Source organism: Ammospiza caudacuta, chromosome 5, assembly GCF_027887145.1.
Source record: "Ammospiza caudacuta isolate bAmmCau1 chromosome 5, bAmmCau1.pri, whole genome shotgun sequence".
Classification (NCBI taxonomy): Eukaryota; Metazoa; Chordata; class Aves; order Passeriformes; family Passerellidae; genus Ammospiza; species Ammospiza caudacuta.
The window spans coordinates 13,371,671-13,392,794 of NC_080597.1; the positions used below are offsets into that span (position 1 = coordinate 13,371,671).

The following is a 21,124-nucleotide window of genomic DNA, read 5'->3' on the forward strand; positions in this document are numbered from 1 at the left end:
GGTTAACTGCAAGGACTAAACACCATATTTAAACTTCTGGAGAGCATGCTCCCAAAGCTTCCTTGGAAATGCAAAAATAGAAGTATTTATGGGAAAAAAATAGGTAGGCTTGCCTAAATATTAACTCAGGAGAGAGGACATTGCTCTTTTTCAACCCTCCCAGTCACAACACAAAAGCAGCAGCTCCCTCCCAGCTTGCTGTGTATGCACTGTTCAGGTAAAACCTTTAAAGTGGTACCTGCCTGGAAATCCAGAATCCCTTGGCAAATGCAACTTCCAAATGCCTGTTTGGATAACTTGAGTCAAAACTGGCCCCACATCACCTTGGGCAGAGCCTCTCTCCGCTGCCTCTTGCCCCTTTGGGTCAAACTACCCCTGGGGCAGCACCATTGTGAAGGCTATGGAGAAATTAGAGCTATTAATGAAGCCAGTAATTAGCCCTTATTTTTCTTAAATTTGTATCATCATGAAAGTAGAAGGGAAATCCAGCCATGGGTGACCAGCACAACAGGGCACGTCCTCTAAGGCTGCACTTTATGATGTTTATCATCTCTAATCCCCAGACTCATCACAAATATTCAGCTGCTCTAAGACAGCAAGATATGCTGGCCTTTGGCTGGTCACTTCACTCCTCTGGAATCCCTCATTTTACTCCTCTGGAAGCCAACTCTGCTGATTAACCTGACATCCCTGCCATCACCACTTAGATCTGCATAAACTGCTCAGAGTTATTGCAGGCTTTAAGCCAGTCTAATCAGTCTGCAGGGTTACAGAGGTTTCCAGGACAGCAACACGCTGCACTTTGCACTGAGATCATTCTCAACAACTGCATCTGGCACTTCTCTGACAATGCATGGTGACAGCTGTCATTCCAGATGAACAATCATGTGAAAGGAAGGGATGGGGGACTGCTCAAATCTCACCTTGATACTCTCCTAAATCTCACCTTGATACTCTCCTCCCCCCCCCCCATCCTCTCTTCCAAGTTTCGAAGTTACACATTCCCTACCTGGATCAGGGAGTGTTGTGCTACAAGTAACTTTGTTTTGACACATTCTAGCTTCTGAAGTCACCAACAACCCTTCTCTGCTTCAAGGGATTTATTTCCCACTCTCCTTTCTCCTCTTCCTGAGAATAACAGGTTGAAATTATCTGAAAATCGTTCTTAGTTTACTCTTATAATAGTTCCCTAGCATCTTAGTTTACTCTGCCAAGCACTGCACTAGCAGAGCAAAGGGGCAACCCTTCTCCCAAAGCCCTTGAGAATGTAACACAAAATGAGAAAAACTTAGGCGAAGAGGGGAAATGGAGCAGGCTAATAGATCAGTGGTCATGCAGAGAGGTATGGCACACCCTCCAAGATAAGAGTATTTCAGAGAATCACGAGAGAGTTTTCACAGAATAATGAGAACAAGAAAGAAGGTGCATGTGAAATACTGGAATGAAAAGGACAACAGGAGCTGGCTCAAGAGACCCACTGGAGTAAAAGGTGTCTTCTCCAAACCAAATCAAACAAGATGTGCTGTGGTAAAAGTAAATAACTAGTGTAAAGGAGTTAGAGGTGTTTATGTGTATATTTGACATGATCCATGAGGTACTTGTGAACTCTTGAGCCACAGTCCAAAACAAGAAGCTGAGAGGATGATCTTCATGATGGTATGAATTCTAGACAAACACGAATAGGGCAACACTGCACCCTCAAAGGTGAAACAAAATATGCTGCAACTCATCCAGATATTGAGACAAGACAGCCTAAACATGAGATTTGGCTTTCCAAATGGCTAAGAAAATACACATCCTAAGTATTGTCACTTTGGCCCTCTTGAAAAATCTCTTCTCAGGCTTCAAAACAGTTCACTGTTGAGTAAGTGATCCTGGCTGTCAGTTCCCTCCCCAGCTGAAATTTTCTACAAACCTCAGAACTCCATCATGCAATGACTGTTTAGATGAGTAGCATTCCCCTTTACCTACATTTTCCCAACTCCATGAATGCTAGGCATTTTGGCACATATAATTTAGGGAGTCCACACAGTACTTGGCAAAATCCCAGCTAACACTCCTACCTGTAATGCCCTACTGCTGGTAAATTGCACAGGTGAACTGAACATTCAGGCTGCAAAGCACCCAAGTATTAAGAAATACCTGTGAATGTTTAGCTCAGTGTCCTTTTGCACATCCAATACACCTAAAAATAGGAATGATTTAATTACATGACCAGTTTCTCTACAGAACCCATGTTTTATCCAACAAGCAGAATGCATGGTGCTTCACTAATTGAGAAGATATTCTATGTTTTGTTCTTTGCACTGGCTCCTGCACAGCCTCACCTCTCCTTTACCAAATACAATCCAAATTTTGTTGCCACATGGCTATTTAATTTTCTCCTAGGGAAACACTGCACAATCTGAATTAATTTTCACAGTGGAGCTGAAAATTCAAGTGAGACATGGGGAGACTAAGACCAAAAAGTAAATAGTAATTTCAAATGGCCAGCTGGAGACAACTGGAATTGGATTTTTCAGATGATTTAGCCCTGTTACTACATTTGATCAAAATCCAGCATGCTTTCAGGTTGGGCTGTGAGCACCTACCACTGCTGCAAGTTAAACACCAGAGTTTCAACTCAGCCATCCAAAAAACCCATTCATCACAGCCACCCAGGGTTTGTGACACATGCACCTAAGATCTCCTGTGTCCAAGATTAAAACTACATTTCTTCAGAAAGCTTTTGTGTGCTTCTTCTGTCATCAAGCTTGTGCCTCTTCTCCTGCAGACTTGTTTAGCACACATGTTCCACTGCACACCTCACACACTGTGATGATGACTGTCAACAGAAATGTGCTCCCCCAAGCACCACAGCTGCAGCTGTAATCACTGTGTGTGATTTAGGCACACGTGAAAAACACACAACCAACAACAGCTGTGGTTTTACATGTCAGAATTAATAGATACCATTTCTGTGTTTATAAAAAACCTTTTTTTATATATCTGTATTTATACACATATTTTAAAAATTCTTCATAGTCTCTTAATAAGACCATGTACAGCTTTCTAGGATATTCATATCTTTCAGAAAAACTGCAAAATTTTTGTTTCTCTTCTTGTTCCATGGACGTTATAGAAAGGCAGGGTAAGCAAAGTGGAAAACAAGGTGAAAAATGCTTACCTCAACAGTACAGTTTTTCTAATATTAGAGTTCCCAGAAGGTTTTGCTTTCTTTTTTTATTTCTATCCAACTAATTATTCAATCTTGCCCAACATACCACTTCCTTTCCTGTGAAAAAGTAGATCTTCTCCAACACTGACTAAATTCCACCCTTTCTGATAGATGTACAGAAAAACTTACAAAAATAAATAAAATGGTGTCCCTTGCTCCCCACATTCTTTTCAGCATTTTTCATTAGCGTTTACAGAAACACTTATTGCTGGATAAGCAAATTGCATGCATGTGCATTTATTGTTCATTTTTAAACAAATGAGAGATGCACTCTGCATCTCTCAATTACAGAGAATCCAAGTACCCAGAAAATCAACCTGACTTTCACCTTTTTTTCCCCTGCAGTAAAAAGTAAGATAGCACCACTATGTAAACAACCCACATGAAGGGTGTATCACTGAACCCAATCTTTGAGGGGGATAAAAGCCCATACCAGCATTACAGATCTCCATCACAGAGAACAGATGCATGCACTGAATAACATTTCAAACCAGTGTGCAAAAAAGGCCTCTAGAATCATTAAGGGATATATCCTTATCTGTATCACCAGAATGAAGAGGCAGCTTTTGCCTCCTTGGTAAAGTTCAAGCAATGATAAATATTAAAGTTCAAGCAATGGATAAAGTAACTTGGAGAAAAACAAAACTGAAAATTTAAGGTGACCACAGACTATCAAAGTTCTCTGCACAGGTATCAGAAAAGTCATCTCTGAACAAGGTAATGCAGGAAGTTGCCTAATGAGTCAAAGTGTTCTCCAGCCAAGTGCACTTAAATAACCTCCCTTTTCAGCTGTGTTACAGATTTGAACAATAGGGTTTCAACTAATTCCTTTTGGCAGGCCTTACACTGTCACCATGCACCACAGGGCTGCATGCACAGCCTACCTGGCTTCTGAAATAACCATATGCAGTCTCAGGCTCAACTCACCACATGTTAATGACACACCTTGGTGCAGAGGGTGCTTAAACTGCACCAAGGGTACCTTGGTGTGCAAATCTGGCCTTTGCACAATTCTTCACCTGAATCCTCCCTCTGAGGGGAGTACCTCTATACAGTGAGACCTAGGGGTGTCACCACCACAGAACAGCTGCCAGCCAGCTAACTGCCAAGGGAAAGCACCTCTTGGAAGAGGCTCACAAGTTGTTTTTAGGGAAAATGTCTGCTTGATCTGTCAGAGAAGCACTTCTGCACCATGAGCCCAAAAGGGCTTCTGATGCATACATTTTGGGCATGCTGCTGGACGTGCCAATTGCAGGGAAGGGAAGTTCAGTGTCCCCAGCTTTAGAGAAATATGCATTGGAGAAATAACTGCTTCCTTCTCACTGCCCTGGGTTTGGATGGTTCTCAGTGCCCAGCTCTGGGCTCACACAACACTCCCTGTCAGACACAAGCCCTGTTTATTCTGCCTGAAATGCTGAACTCCAACGCCTCTACCTCTCCCCCTCTCCCCTTTGGGAGGTGAGAGCCCACATTCATCCACAAACAGCTCCTCTTACAGATTTTTCAGATGGCATTTCCCCCTCCCGGCGCGCACACGCTCCCACCGCAAATAACGAAACCGGAGCCCTCAGAAGGGCTGTGACAAAAGGGACACTGTTTGACTACCAAACATTGGGGTCCTTTCTAAAGTGCCAGGAAGGGAAAATTCAATAAAGGGGCAAAGATAAGCAGCAGTAATACACAGTAATTACAATGCATAGCAGAAATAGCTTCTTTTGCAACAAATGATCAGCGTTCATACCAGCACCCCCTCTTTGACCAGCACGGAGCCCATGTAAAACCCACAGATAATGTGCAACACTATTTAAGTTACTAAGATAGAAACAAAAACATATCACCCTTATATACATGGGAGCCAGGCACAGACTGAGGTGGTAGCTGGATTTACAGCCTTAAAGTTGGATAACATTAAATGTCCTATATAAGATTATGATTTTTTTCTTGTCAGGTATGAGAAAGTTATCCACAGAAGCACTGTGGTCAAGTTAAACCAGTTTTTCTCCTCACACCCCACATAGATGCTGTGAAGGCAGATCTGTATTATGGCCCCAACACACATGAAAATGGACAGGATGTCCACAGTACATAACTAAGTGAGCACAAGCTGTCAGTGCAACACTACAGAAAAAATGAGATCACTGGTTTGACAAACAGCAAGACTGGAAGTGGGAGGAGTATTCCTATAACATGCATCATCAGGGAAACAATTCCTGGGAAATCAGTTCCTGTCGTCACTTGACAAAGAGTTTGAAAAAGAAATTGCCAAGGTCCCTGTATTGAGAAAGGCACAGCAATAGGTGAAGGTCCAGAAGATTCCACCCAGGGGGAAACACCAAGGAAGTGCAGTTCATTTAGACTGTATCCAAGCAGCAGTCAAGAGAGAACTTAATCACAGCCTACAAACACCTAGGAAAAGAAGTTTCAGAAAGCAGATGGTTCTGTAAAAGAAACAAAGGCTATAATGACATCTCATCTGTGTGGAACTGGAGGCCAGACTGCAAATAAAGCTGACAATTAACAGTAACCATAAGTAAACGCCCACCTCTAAAATCAAAACTAGCATTTTTCAGACATGCTGCTGCTCAAGTAGGAGTTACAGGGTTGATGCAGAGTGATCTGTCGAGACTGTGGACCCTGGATATACAGAAATTCAAAAATCTTCTCATACTCTGGTATGAATTTAGTTGTACTCATGCAGAGTAATGCTTTCAGGCACATGGTGTGATTCTTGGGGTGTCCTGTGCAGGGCCAGGAACTGGACTTGATGGTCCTGATGGGTCCCTTCCAACACAGAGTATTCTATGTTTCTATGACTTTAACACTGCAGATGGTGACAAGGATTGACTGCTACCTTTCCACATAAAAATCAATACAAACACAGACCACTCCCACTAAATGGCTTTCTCATTTCCTAAATAAACACACAAAAGAAAAAAAAAATGACACAGAAAACAAGTTGCAGGAATATGCTCTAAAAAATTACCAGTATGGTTTTGACAATAACTTTTGAAAGCATAAATGAATTTCTTCTTTCATTTCTGTTTTCTTTAAAGTCAGGGCAGCAGCGATTCCCATTTTCATTGTTCACATTACATCAATTCAGTATTTGGACAAAAACAGGCAGTAGCAGGGCATTTTACCTCTCTATATATAGAAAATAAATTATGATATGTAATACAACCTAATACAAATAATAAAACTCTTATGACTCACATATACACATATGTATTAAATGTGTGCATATACATGGACACAAAAAACCACATGAACACCAACCTGGGCCTCAAGCCCAGAGGTGCCTCTATGCAGAAACAGCACATGACACTGATTACTGCTTGTGACCTCCATACCTAAGCAAGGGTTTTTCATAGCCCTGCCTGAGATGAGGGATGGATTTATTGTTGAAGGGAGAAAAGTGGGAGCCGTGGTGTTGGGGATTTTGTTTGGTTCGTTTGGGTTTCTTATTTGTTTGCGTTTTTCTTTTTCAAACCATGTATGGAGATGGACTTGAAGTTTAAAAGTTGAAAAAGAAAATTTGAGTTTTAAAAGCACATTACAGAAAATCATAACCTCAGCAGTAAAAAACCCAGTAACAATACAGGTTACAGTCTGGGGCCAGCCCCAGTTTTGGCACAGCTAGGAGTAAAACACAAACACACCATTTCAGCAATCAGTCTGTCAAACCTTCAGCCAAGACAAGCCTCTTCAAATCCAAAAGTAACTTCAAAGCATTCCTGAGCAGGAAAGCACCAACAGGAGGGGCAGGTGGGGACCCAGACCAGCCCCAAAAGCAGAGCCCTGCAGGGACTGGGGAAGGAATGCACCCAGCAACTTGGGCACAATCTGAGACACAGCATCCAAGTGAATAGCCAGCTGCCCATTGGCTCTGCCCTGCCAGGCTCACAAAGTGAAAAACACCAGGAAAATCAAACACACACCCACCACAACACAGCCCCAGCACTTGAACTGGTCTCAGAGGATGAGGAGCCCCAAAGAGATGCTGCAGGCTCTGTCACGCATGCATCTCACACACCCAAAACAAGGGACAGCCACAGCCCCAAAGTCTGTGCCCACAGCTAACAAGATCAAGCACAGGAGGGCAGGGAAAGAGCCTACACTCTTGAGCCTGTTAGTCACAAGAATAACCATAGTGCCTGCTGAAACTTGGGTCTTGCCTTGCTCCTGGCTGTCTGACCCACAGCCCTCCCTTTCTAAAAGGCTACAGAGACTGCAAAACTCAAGACAAACCTGCCCCAACCACAATAGAAAATCAGGCTTCTTTCCTTGCTTCTTTACAGTAGTCAGAAATTACTCTGTGCCTCAAAAGGCTGCAATGAGATCTCCCTTACCCATCAGCCCTATTCCCAGTCTGCCCTCCCAGCTTCTTCATGTCCTTTCAAGAGCATTTTCCACTCCACAGCTACCCACTGTCCTTCTCCACAGACACTCTGCAGTTATTTCAGAAATCCCAGGGCCCAAACTTAGAAAGCAGAAACCTGGTGGGAGAGAGGTGGCAATGCAGCTGGTGTGGACAGTTTGTACACAGGACACAGCCTCCTTTTTCATGCTGCAGCCTGAAGCCCTCCCCATATGCCTTATTCATCACTTCAGGCAAACAAAAGTGATCAGCCAGCTGCAAGCAGTCAGGTCAAGCCTGGAAATCTCTCTCCCTCCAGTATCTTTAAAACTTTTTATGCAAAGGTTTTAAAGTAGTAATTTTAGTATCTTTTATGCAAAACTGAATCTAAGAATAGATTCTCATCATGGGAAGAAACCAAATAATGTATTAAATGCCAGATGTCTTGTACACATGTGCTTTAAAATTGATACCTTCAGAGAGCCCACACTAGCAACAGGCTAAAAGTATTCAAAAAAGTCATTCTGTACAAAGCTGGGGAAATGGCCTCAATACAGTGAGGTCAGAAGAGAAAGTGGGGAAAGCCAGTGTTTGGACCTTGACTTTATGGACACTTAAATGTGTGCTCACCTTGAACTTTACAGGACTTCTTGGAAAAGTTAAACCCAAACTTATGAGTTTCCTAAGTTTTACAGTTCTAGCTCTTTTTAGAAAAACTTTACATAAAATTTACAATTACAGGAATAGGTCAATTCAGCAGCTGCAGAAATTACGGTAATGGCCGAGCAGAGGCCACTCCACCATAATGGCTGAAATGAAACATTAAATAACATTGGCTGAGAGGAAACACTAAATAACATTTTAAACAAGGTGGTGGAAGACTTGGGGCGGGGGGGGGGGGGTGTTGCTCTGTTCTTTTAAAGTTTTTCTAAGCTTTTTGATGTTTACATTTTTAATGGAAGTTCTCATGCACTTTTCATGTAGATAATGATTGTTTTGCATTCCTTTCTGGAGGAGAGAATTGATGGACTGTTGTTTTGACCAGTGTGGCTGGAGAGGTAGCAATTTCATCCTCTAATCCTTGGTTACTTTTAGAATTCTAAAAATATTGAACTCCAGAAATGAACGTGCCTTTTTTGCCTTAAACATCTCAGCATGTGAGTGTCGCTCATTTCATGTCCTATTGCAACAGGGGGGGAAACAAAAGATGGAAACAGACACCATAAGGCTTAAACCCATGTACTGAACAAGGCTGGCCTTTTTCTCAGCCTACCTTCATGCTGAAGCTCAAAAACCATCCCTCACCAGGGAAAAATCATGAAAACACTGCAAGACCTCACCAACTTGCCCATTGGGATGGGTATTTGGAAAACGCAAATTTTTGGGATATTCCATATCCCATGTCTCAGCTCCTGCCACTCCACAAAAGCCCTCCCAGCTCCCCAGCAGCAGAGGATTGGAGCATTCAGACCTCCCCCTCCACACTCTGAATTTCTGGTCCCCAAAAGGTCACTGCTGCCCCCAGTATCTGTGCCCTTACCCCACCCAGGGGATGGGGTAACAACAGAGATGCTTTTAAACCCCAGTGTCAAGCCCTGCAGTACTGCCATCCACAAAATCCTCTTTTCCTTCTCTCACAGATTCAAGGAATGGAAAATCATCAGGGTGATGCCTTTGAATATCTATCAGACAGCCAGGTTCACTCTAATACTGCAATTTCCTTAAGTAATTCTCAGAGCTTCACTCTTTTGAAGTCAACAGGTGCAGAAAACTCATGAGCATGATTCTGGGGTTAGGATTAAATAAAATCCCAAACACCAAGAACAACTCCTCCTCCTCTCTTATGAAACACTCTGCAGAGTGAACATAAGATGAAATGTTTTCCATTCATTTTCTATTTTTAAACCCACTTGTTAATGTTTCTTGGCTTTTTAAAACATCATTTGACTACAGCTCTATTACAGTGGTCTCAGCAGTATGAATTTCTTCAGGAATTTTCCCCAAAGGAAACTCCCCTCACTTTTAGCCTAATTTGAAACCTCTCCCTAACTTAACTTCCAGAAAAGCTTGGTTTCTGATGTTCCTTGTTCTTGCTTTCCCTTCCACAATTAATATCTCCTGTGTGTGTTAATTTAAAACAGCTATAAAACAGCTAGGAAATAGAAAAATTAAAAACTTTCTGTAGATTGTATTTCCCAATTATTTCCAAAAATCCTGTCTCACATTGAAAAATCCTTCTCACAGGTTTTATTAGTTGTCCTCTTGTCAAATCTCTACAAGATTTCATCTTGCTCCAACCGAACATTTTGGACTATAAAACTGTCAGCCTTTGAAGACCTGTCTGGTGGATCTTCACAAACAGTTTAGCTGGTCAATGCTTAGCCAAAAACACTAATCTCTCTCCCTTTTATTCTAATGCAGCTTAATACTCCACTGATTTGTACTGTAAAGCTAATTGTGAAGATAAACCAATTTTTAGGAGTCAAAGTCTGGCATGGTAATTATTCCTTGTAGTTACCAGATACTCATGGTCTTGCTCCTCCACCAACCAATTCACACCAGAACAAGGTTGGATCTCCTCCTCCCACCATTCTTGCCTTTCCCCTTTTTCTCCTCCAGATGTTCATAACTGCTGAACTACAGGTAGCTGTTAAAAATGCTATGGGTTTTCATCAATTTCTATGCATCACCATTTTCCACAGCCACAGTTCCACCAGGAGCATTTCATTACTGCATCATCTCAACAAAAGAACAGCGACTCAGTGTGCTGTACCTTCATTGAAGTTGTCATCAGTGGAGATGTGGGTCAGGGGAGACTGGGGTCGGGAGTCCCCACAGAGGGAATAGCTGTGCTCAGCCTGGATGAGGGGTGCTGGCGATGCTGGAGACAGTTCCACCTCCATGATTTCATTCTTCTCAGACAAGAAGGGATCATTCAACAGCTGGCCTAGGACATCAGGTGAAAATTCATCCAGGAACTCTGTGAAGTGCTGTGGAGACAAAAAAGCAGGGGAAAGTTTATCTCCTTGCCTGTCATGCCAACCCCATGGGGGAACAGATGAGAACAATTCTGTATATGCCCTGGTCATCCGTGCCAGTCAGCAGCAGGATCTACCAGCCCTGTCTAACAACCTCCTCCTCCAACCACTGCTTCAGGCTCAAGAGCTACAGCTAGAACAAAAGTCCTCTCAGAGGCATGCATTGCAACAGAAGAGGCTCTCATTGAAGTGCAACAAAAATGGAAGCATGGTACTCATGTCCTGAAGCAGTCTCCTCCTGCCACCACAAAGGTACTCACTACAGTGCACCACACTGGAAAAAATGGGAAAGCACATCTCCCTCAGAGTGAAAGATCCTGCAGGATCTATCACCAGAACATATTGTCTATGGAATAGAATATAGGGGGTTAATGTTCACTGAAGCACAGAAGAAAAATGAAACACATTCCAGCACAGACTGACACCACATATGACTGGTTTAGCTGTGCAGAACACTCCGTGTGCTCCAGGAAAACGGGTCCATGCACATCCACAGCCAAGCAATTAACACATTTGCTACAAAATGAGTTTCCTGGTTGATTTATGTATCTATTTTAGAAGTAGCATTCCACCTAGAGCCCATATCCAGCTTCTAGGCCCCAGAGCTAAAGCTCCTGACAGCCAGTACTAATTACCACTTTGTCTATTACACTGAATTCCTTACACCAGCAGCACGTTAGATCTGTATGCAGCAGAGTAATTTCATGTTTGTTTATTATTCAAAATGAATACAAACCAAACCTTTCAATCTATTTCCTCCAAACTCCAATGCAGTTCCCATCAATAGCCAAAAACTTTGTCTCTTAATCTTCTTTCCAATGTCAGAAAACTATATCTTTGACAGATGAAAAATCTGCACAGCAACAAATCATTCCTGTTCATCTCATTGACAACAAAGAATTCTATTTTTAGATAAAAATACTTGCACAGTGAATTGTAATGAGATTTTCTGAACAATGAGCCATTATCTACCATCTTATATAGGAATCTTTGTCAGCTCAGGCATGATACTATAAAAGTCCAAGTTTGTTTGATCTGTTTAGTTTTTGCAAGCAGTATTGATCTTGGCTCTTCATCGTGCTCTCTCCTGCAGAAACAAACAATGAAATTCAAGATTCAGCTTCCTGTAGGCTAAATTGAGAATTAAACAAGTCAATATTGTGCAAACCCACAAGGGAAGCAGTGTGCTCACACACTCACATTTCACAGCTCCAGCAGCACCTGTGGCCTTGAAGCCTCATGCTGAAAACCCTGAGCACAGCTGGCTCTCACAGAGCTCCTGGATGTTCAAGCACCTCCTCCAAATGCTAACTGTGCCTTTTCTCAAAATCACTAAGTCTTGAGTCAATTCTGACTGACAATGAGGAAAAGAAAATATTGACTGAATACAAGGTAATAAACAGAGGACCACAGCTGCTATGCTGGAATAACAAACCAGATCAAGAAAAGCCTTTACAAATGGCAAAACAGATTTGTAGCTCATATTTACTTACTGTAAGTCATAACACTAATAAACTCTTAGAGGACTCTGCAAGAGGGTCATGACTACCTTAGAAAGCCTCATTTATTTTAATTTTCATACCCAAGGACTCACTAGCACTTCACAACCAGGTGCTTCCCCATAAGGATATAAACTACAACACCCCACTATGCAAACAGAAAAGAAAAAGGATGCACAAGAGTAGCTGAACATCCTGGTACATCAATAAAGACACTGAATAAAACAGGGCAGGCAGCCATTAATGTGTAAAAAAGGCACAGAAACACTCCCCATCGATAAAAGAAGTCAATGATGAACCTATAAAAAAGCAGTACCTTTCTTAGGGACAATGCTTTTCCCCCCAGTCTACACATTTCATTTGGAGCAATGCAAGAGTCAATTATATTTGTTTACATATTTTCCTAAAGCTGGAGCATTTCCTTCTTTCTAATTCTTGCATGCATTACTCTGACTGATAAGTAGCAGATGCTGGAATATGGCTGCTGCAGTATTTGTACCATGGTTCCACATGCAGCTGCTTCACCACCAGCATCATCCAATTTCAGGATGTCATCCTTGAAAATACCATACCTATGTGTTGACTTAGTCTGACTATTTAGATGTTATAATTTAACAGACTCAGATTAAAGAAACATGGTCACAGGCTACTCAGCTATTTTTGGCAAATTGACAAATAGTGATTTTTATTAGCCTTCTGCCTATTACTACTTTGATATGGAATAAAATCTTATCAAATGTTATTTTACTTTTCCATTTGACTGAAGTTAGGCCCATCAGATTTTTTTTTTTTTTTTCTCCTTTCTGAATGGGGAATTTTACTCAAACCACTTCAGGAAAAGCAAAGGAGGAAACAAACATTCAACTTCAGAAAACCAGAGAGAAAGAGGACCTCAGGGTGAGGAAGGATGTTAAACACATTTGTCAATATTTGTGCTTTCTCCTTTTCACATGCAGCTGCAAAGCAGCAAGCTGTGAGCAAGAAAAGAATATGCATTTATAATAGAATTATCTGAGAGCAAATAAATGGCTGGTTTCTAAAATGATTTTTTAGTTTCATTATAAGTATCAAGTTTATTTTTAATGGTCTGTGATGTAACATTGTACACTGGCCAATAGAGACTGCCACAGGTCAGACTGTGCAGCTATGGAACTCATCAAACAGACAATTTTAGGGATGTGGACTTCCCTGATTTAAAAAAATCACAGGCTCCTTGATTTACAGGAATTTTTCACATGTTAAACACTTCTCTACTACAGTGAATGCTTAAAGCTAGATCACTTTTTGTCCCAAATAAAACAATTGTCTCATTGAATGTTTGCTTAGAGAACTAAAGAAGAAAAGGCATCTGAGCAGCAGCTAAAGCAGAAACCACCCAGGGGCAGCCAGACCTCCTGCTCCCCAAAACTTCCACCTCCACCTAAGCTGCTCCTTCTCTTTTCAAAGCACATTCTCCCACTGCCACCCCTTCTCCTCCTCCTCCCTCTGTTTCTACATGCACCTCAGCAGTCATCAACCACTTCCATAGCTGGAAAGCCCCAGAATAACCAACCCTCAATTTTGACACAGTAGCAACCTCTCCTGTGCTCAGGAACACAAAAGGGCAATTTGGGAGGGAAACTGAGACTTTGACCCTTAGAACTTGTATATAAATTTGCTTGCAAAAGAAAGAAATTATTTGTCTACAGCTTTCAGCTGTGCATCTTTGACCCAGAGAGTTCACCTTTACAAAAATTTAAAAAACAGAGGAAAGAGCACTTGCACTGAGAATCTGCCTTTTGTTTTTCTTCTTTTCCCTTTTTGTTGTTAATACCTCTGTAGACAGCTGCCAGATTCCTGCTATCCTCACACCCCACTGGCAGCCCCAGCACTAACTGCAGACATGTGTTAGTACAAGGAGTCTGTTTGAATTATTAAACTGTTCTCACCACATAGCAAAGAGATGTGTTCAGCCAGGATTTTAACCTCAGTAAAAAGTCAGGGATTTAGGACAGATGTAACCTTATCTTCCACCTCCCTTTCCCCCAGAACCCTGAAAAGAAAAACAAAACAGCAGCACTCCTGTTTACACACAGGAAGGAAAGGCAGCCCTGAGGAGTTTCATCACTCATCTGCCTGGACACTGGCTCATGGCTACATCCTGGGTGTTTTTGGGAACACAAACACCTCCAGCCATGCTGCTGCAGTGAGCAAACACAGGAAAGCTCCCACATCTGGGTGCACAGGGGATTTTTGGGCAGCTCTTGGAAAGGAGCATTTGGCTGTGCACCAGCTGTGCCGCGGGCGGCAGCTCTGCACAGCATCTGCCCCTTCCTGCCACACAAAGGCCCTTTTCTCCAGCTGCCTCAGGCACCAGGGGCTTTTTTACTTCTTGTCTGATCAAATGAAGGTCTGTGAAGCAAAGCACTCAGGTTTTGCAAGGTGCATGGCGGTGCTGGCTTCTCCACCAGCTGACCTGAAGCCAGATGACAGCAGCACTAGCCCAGTTGGTTGTTTGAAGATGATGTTACCATGCCTAAAATTGAAGTCATCTTCAGAAAACTGACTTTCTAAGAACTCATTAAAAGAGGAATGCAGAGAAGTCAAGAGCCCAAAATGACGTTTCCCAATTATATTTAAATTTTTAAGCAAGTAGCAGGCTTTGCTGAGCCTGGAAAATGCACTGCACCAGCTGCAAGTGTCACACACCAGCTGTAGGAGCACAATCCCACCTTTTCCAGCAGAGCCATGCCAGAGGGGAGCTGCAGTGACAGCACCTTTTGCACACTGCAAAACAAGCCCAGCTCTCCCAGCAGACCAGGGCAAGGCAACCATGCAACATGCCAGGGTTATAAACACCCATAAATTCAAGATATCACCCTTCTGGGAGTTAGTGGCTCCCTCCTGGCTCACCCCAAAATCTCCACACCCTGAAGGGATCTGTCACCCTCCAGGTACACAACAGCCACTCATAAAAAAAAAAAAAATCTCACCATTCACCTGTAGGTACAAAAAGCCTGGGTTTTATGTCTTTATTATACTGTAAAATCATGTAATGCCTACTCAGTAACTATACTGAAATTCCCTCATTTGGGGGAGAATATGAAGAGTAACACAAAACTGGTATTTGAAACCAGCAATGAGTTCCACTGTAAGAGCAGACACAATTGTTTGGACTCTCACACCAGCATTTACTCACTTTAAACACTAAAAAAAAAAAAAACGTGGACAGACTTTTAAAAATCCACTAAGTGAAAAACATACAGCTTGTGTCATAAGCAAAACAAATGCCAGGAAATTCAGAGCTAATAGATTTACATGGTAATTAAATCTGCACATCTTCCCAACTTGCTCAGGTTACACAGTTGGAAATGCTGAAGTTCATGCTGAGCAAATCTTATAATCCACCCCATTATGTACACATGTATGCACACATTTCCATTGCAAACACTCAAATATTTCCACCGCACAACCAGCAAAGCAGACATGCATTTTTTTTAACTTATCAGGGGGATTTTCCAAGAACCATGCTTACTCCTTTGCCTGTCTTCCAAAATATTCTTTCACTTTTTTCTTTAACAACTCCCATAAAAAAAAATCTTGTATTTAAAAAGATAACTAAAACCTAAATGAAACTCTTAGAGAGGACTAAATACGGGTTAAAAGAAAGAAAGAGAAAAATCAAAGAAAGAAAGAAAGCCCTTGTGCATCAGAGGCAAGGGTGAGAAACAACCTTCAAGTTCAGCCCTTTAAGTCCACTGTCTGCAAGAAGAGAAAAGGATGCTCCTTCCCAGCCCAAGCCTCTTGGGAGTCATGCAAAATAGGAAAATCCTTCTCACACTCCCTTGCCCTTCTCCCAGTGCACAGCTCTTGGGTTTTTTCACCAGTCTGGGTGCATGTTTTGCTGTTTCCCACCCCCTTCCCAAGAAGCCAAAGCCAGAGGAGTGAGTCACTGGGGCAAGAGCAGTGAGTCAGTGAGCTGGAATCCCTTCAAGAAGGCTCCCCCATGTGAGTCCCTGACTGAGACCTCACAGTATATTAGTAATTCTGTGTTGCAAGTAAGCATTTGGATTAGGCTCTCAGGTCAGATGCAGCTGTTTTTCCTCTCAGCTCTTTCCCCACCCCCCCAATGCCTTATAATTTTTACCAGCTTGAGCAGCAGAAGCACAGAACACTGAACCTCGCCATTATTTGTCTCCATGCCCTTCCCCGACCCAGTGAGCAGCAGTGTCACAGTTCCTTACCCCAGTGACTGCAGAGCTGCAGGACAGGCCTGACTGACCCATCTGCATCTCACAAGCCACCAAGAGTAGGGACAAGCCTCTCCTTGCCACCTCCAGCCACACCACACAGGGAGGGGAGCTCAGCTTACAAAACTTACCCACTGGGGTCTCCAATGATTTTTAGCACCCACACAAGATACCTAAAGGGACCAGTTATGTATTAAAAGCTGTGTGGTGAAGAAAGGTATGTTTGGTTGGTTTGTTTGGGTTTTTTTCCCCCATGCTCCAGCCATACTGCATCAGTCAAATACTATTCGCTGTGAGATAATATTAATTTGCTTGGTTACACCCCAGCTACACCTCCAGGCTCTATGGAAGGAACCTGGATTGACTGCAAGTTTCACATCAAACTAGTGTCTTCTGTGGAACTCACAGGGTTAAGCCAAAAAATAAACAGTGAAGAAAGTTTTCAGATTGCATACAAATTTTACAATTCATTGGTGGACATTTATGGCCCTCTTTGCTGCCCAAGAGCTCAGCATCAGGGATAACACATTTTGCTCTGCACAGCTGGTTCAACTTAGAGCCATTTTTAAAGAACATGGTTGCTCCAGTTCCTTCTTGACAGGAGACACATCTCAACAACATAGGAGAGTTTTACATCACTTGGGCACACTGCACTTGGCTTCACTTAACATCTTTCCTCAACATGGAAATGGGAGGGGATGAAAGCAAAGAAAATACATCTCAGGCCCCCTGCAACAGCATCCCTTGTTGATGGGTACAGATGAGCCCTTTGTAAAGGGCACAGCCAGCACAGTTCCTGTATTTTAAACAGAATCCACTAGTCCTGCATGCATCTTAGAGATCACAGAATATCTCAAGTTGGAAAGAACCCATAAAGATCATCAAGTCCAACTCCCAGCAGACTTCAGAATTGTAACAGGAAGGAGGAAAAGATAACCACTAATACTGCTAGGAAACCTCAGAAAAATCATAATTTCACATTTAGGTTCCCATTAGTGCAGGGGACCTCCTGCAGAACGCAGATGCTTTCCAGTTCAGGTGTTTCATGTTTCAAGTGTTCTCAGCAGCCTCCTCCCTGAGGACCAAATTAGTATCTTCCAAAGGAGGATCTTTCACTAGTCTGACTGGTGTAGGTAGAAAAAACTTCTGCTCTATCAGCAGTGCTTGCTAGTCCTGACTGACAAGACACTTGACATTTAAAATAAAAATCCTGATGCTTTCCTTCAAAAGTGTTTCTTCTTTAATGGTTGCAAAGTTTAAATGGCAGGGTTCCAGCCTGCAGGAGCCATCATTCCTTCTTCTTCCTAATGCTGGCTGCAAACCTACACACCACCCATCAAAATCTTGCCCTTTAATTAAAGCTGTCTGTTATTATAAAATAAGTAAGGCTTTATGATCAGTATTGGCAGCTTAAGGAGAGATTGGGCATGTTATTTCAAAAGAGTTGTTTTACAGATTTACAGTACTGGTTGGAGGATGTTCTGCTGCATTGTTTGTTTGTTTGTTTTCAAGAACAGAAGCTGAGGCTTGAAAAGACACAAATTTAAGCTCCTCAATGTTTATTTAGGCACTCTTCAGCTTTAAAGAGTGAGACTATCAAGTGCCTAAATGCAGACACCCTAAGTTGATTATGGAAAATATTAATTAGCTTTTTATAAAACTACCAAAAATTCATACACATAATGGTTGAGATTGCAGATGTGTTTATAGTAAAAAAAAAAAAGAAAAATAAAACACAAACATATAACCCTTTCTTGAACTCAAGAAACAGGTGCCTGAGCACAGTGGAGAGAGAATAAAAAATGCAGTGCTTCTGTGAAACAAATGTAAAGAAATCAACAGGTCATATTGCCCTACCCAGGGGGATGAGCTGTCCAACCCTTGCAGAGCTCAAGGATCAGCAGCCTTTGGCTAGCAATGACCTGAGCTGCCAGAGGGTTCAGACCCTGCCCAGCAGGACCTGTGTCTATCACACAGATAGCTGCTATCAGGGCAGAGGGAGGAACACACTGGCAGGACTTTGTGTTCAGCGCTGCTGTCACTGAGGCTTACACATTAGGTACTGCGCACTAAAAAAGTTGGTTGTGTGTCTAATACTCTTCCAGTGATCTCACTAGACAGTCAAACAAACAACCACGTTGAAGAACACCTTTCCAAACAAGTTCTCTACCTTGCTTTCAGCAGAAACATCTTGGGGTTTGATGTGACTTACCTCTCACCCTTCCCCTGAGCTGCACTAAGCCCAGACACCGTGGATGCACCAGAACTAGGACTTCATCAACAGCTGCTATCATCCCATCCCTGACTGACAAAACATTCCCAGTTTGCAGCAGGTCTAATGTCAAACCTGCTGCTGCCCCAGCAAGCTCATAAAGAGCAGTGTGACAGTAGTTGGTGATGACAACACCAAGAACATCCCTACGCTGCACCTGAAAGAGAACATGGGTTTTGAAGCCGTGACACTGGAGCTGCTTCAGATGAGCCAGCCCCACCAAATGCATCCCACAGCAAAAATCCCTGCCTTTTAAAGCCACCCCCAGTGGTCCTCTGCACCATGAGATGGATACTTCAGGACACCCACATTGCACCTGTAGAGCTTTAACTCTGCAGAAATCCACACAGGAACCCACAGAAATGGTTTTGACACCTCATTTTGTATGGACCAGTGCTTCCATCAGCACTGGTACTTTGGGACCCTTCCTCTGAGGGAAGACACATTTCATCTTATGTCACAACAAGAGTGTGGGTGGGTCTCTTTTTTTTTTACTCATGTCAAAGGCAGACAGAGTTTGTTTTGAAGCCCTGCTGAAATCTGCAGAAAGAAAAAAAAAAAGAAGACAGGATATGAAAAAGATCACATAAATATACACTTACAAGCATATGTCTGGAAAAATCATTTTAAGATACCCCACATTTGAGAGCTGGTATTCCAATTTCCTATGACAAGCCTTTTGTCCCAGAGCCAGTAAACATTACTTCACTCAGTTCGATAAAAAATAAATGAATAAACCATGAGTGGTACTGGACCAGGGTTCAGGACCCAAGATAGCAGTAGATGGAAACATCTGTATCCTAAGGCCAGGTCTTAAATAAAAATAAATTTCTGTGCTTGTTTTTCCTCTCTGCTTCCTTCCAGAGATGCAGGGACTTGTGGAACAGGTTATCTAGCAAGAGGTATGGTGGCTCTTTCTCCTCAGGAGTCCTGGGAATACAAACAAGACTTTTAAACCAGTTTTGCCATTATTTATTTGTCTGTGACCTGAGACTTCACTTCTTTTTTTTAACTCTCTCCCACTCAGAGCACCCCTCTCCTTCATCTCCAGCTCCTCTCTGTAACTTCCATTTCCAGGCCTTTGCTCCCAAGCAGGTGAAACTGAGGCCAAGCTACTCATCCATCCCCTTGCAGGACATAAAGAGGAGCAGCAGAACTGGAAATGAAGCTGCAAACTGCAGGCAAAGACTGTGGAGGAGCAGAGCCAGAAAAGCAAGGGAGCAGAAGGAAAACAACAGGAAAAGTCAAAGTCACAGCTCCTGGAAAGGGATAAAATAAACCAGTGACAGATAAGCAGCATATTAAGATTGTGTCAGAACTTCCTCCATCCCCAGCTGTGTATTTTTGCCAAGTGTCATTGACTTTTGTGCACTGCCATTTAAATCTGAGTGTATTACAGTGTTTACTCTCGTGACTGCTCTGGGCTTTCTCTCATTTGTTCCTCCCCACCTGAAAGGCAAAACCACTGCTACCTCACCATGGCAGGGGAAGAGAAAACCACACAGGGAAAACAAACCTGCTTACCATGGGAACATAAATATTATATATTTGAGCTACTGAGAGAAAGGAAAAATTACCGAGAATTAACGTAAAATCAGAATCTAGAAAACAAGAAAGAGTTAATAGAAAATGCAATTCAGAGGGAGAAAGATTGCTTCTGAGTTTGTCAGGATCCAGAAGAATGTTAATTATAGATCAGGCCACTGCTTGGCTGCAGTTATTGAGGGGAGAAAAAAGAAGATCAAAATGTTTAATTGAATATTCCTGGGAGGGGGCGGTTCTGAATTACTGCTTTTTATATAAGACCAGATGATACAGCCATCCCACAGGATGGTAATGAAACGACTTTTATTCCAACAACAATGGAAGAGAATATAAAAACAGCTACTCAAAGTTGGCCATTTTAATTAGTAGATCTAGAAAACTTACATCTGAAAATTCTAAATAGAGCTTCTAAGGAGTTCTTGAAACTATTTTCAGTAAGAGACAATATTAATAGACTGTAAGAAATAATACAAAAATATTTAAATGTAAACAAGGCAACTAAAGCAACAGCAAGTTAACCTACCTACTGTTCATTTCTGAGGAAGGGAAGAGATGGAAAAGGGAAGAGAGTAGTGAATAGCCCAAGAACTTTCAAAAGGAAGAGAAATCTAATTTATGCTTACAATTCCACAATAACTGATAAGCTTCTTAAATTTTCTCCCATTCTGAAATAATATTATAAGCTTAATACTCCTTGTAAGGCAATTGACTTGGTGCTATACAAACAAAGCCAGAGTGAAATGAAGTCAGCAGGCCCCATTCGGTGGGGAAAGGGAAATCAGAAATGCCCAGATGTGAAACACAAATGAGCTGATTGTGCCACACGTTTTCAGTGGGTTCCCACAGGGATCAGTTCTTGGCCCCAGACTCTAATACTGTAACCTGAGAGGAAAAGCCACCACCACTGAAGGTTGCAGATAATGCAGTATCAGCAGGGGCAGCAAGCAACAAAAAGGTCAGGTCACCA

The 21,124-nt window shown here is 42.3% G+C and overlaps 1 protein-coding gene across 2 annotated transcripts in view; it reads right to left on the bottom strand.

Moving 5' to 3' along the window:
* The window catches only part of CREB3L2 (cAMP responsive element binding protein 3 like 2), a 75,091-nt gene that overhangs the window by 25,920 nt on the left and 28,047 nt on the right, over positions 1-21,124 (bottom strand). For both annotated transcript variants that reach the window (XM_058804957.1, XM_058804956.1), the window contains exon 2: positions 10,348-10,564. In XM_058804957.1, coding sequence (XP_058660940.1) covers positions 10,348-10,564 — 217 coding nt within the window. The remainder of the gene's footprint in view (positions 1-10,347; positions 10,565-21,124) is intronic.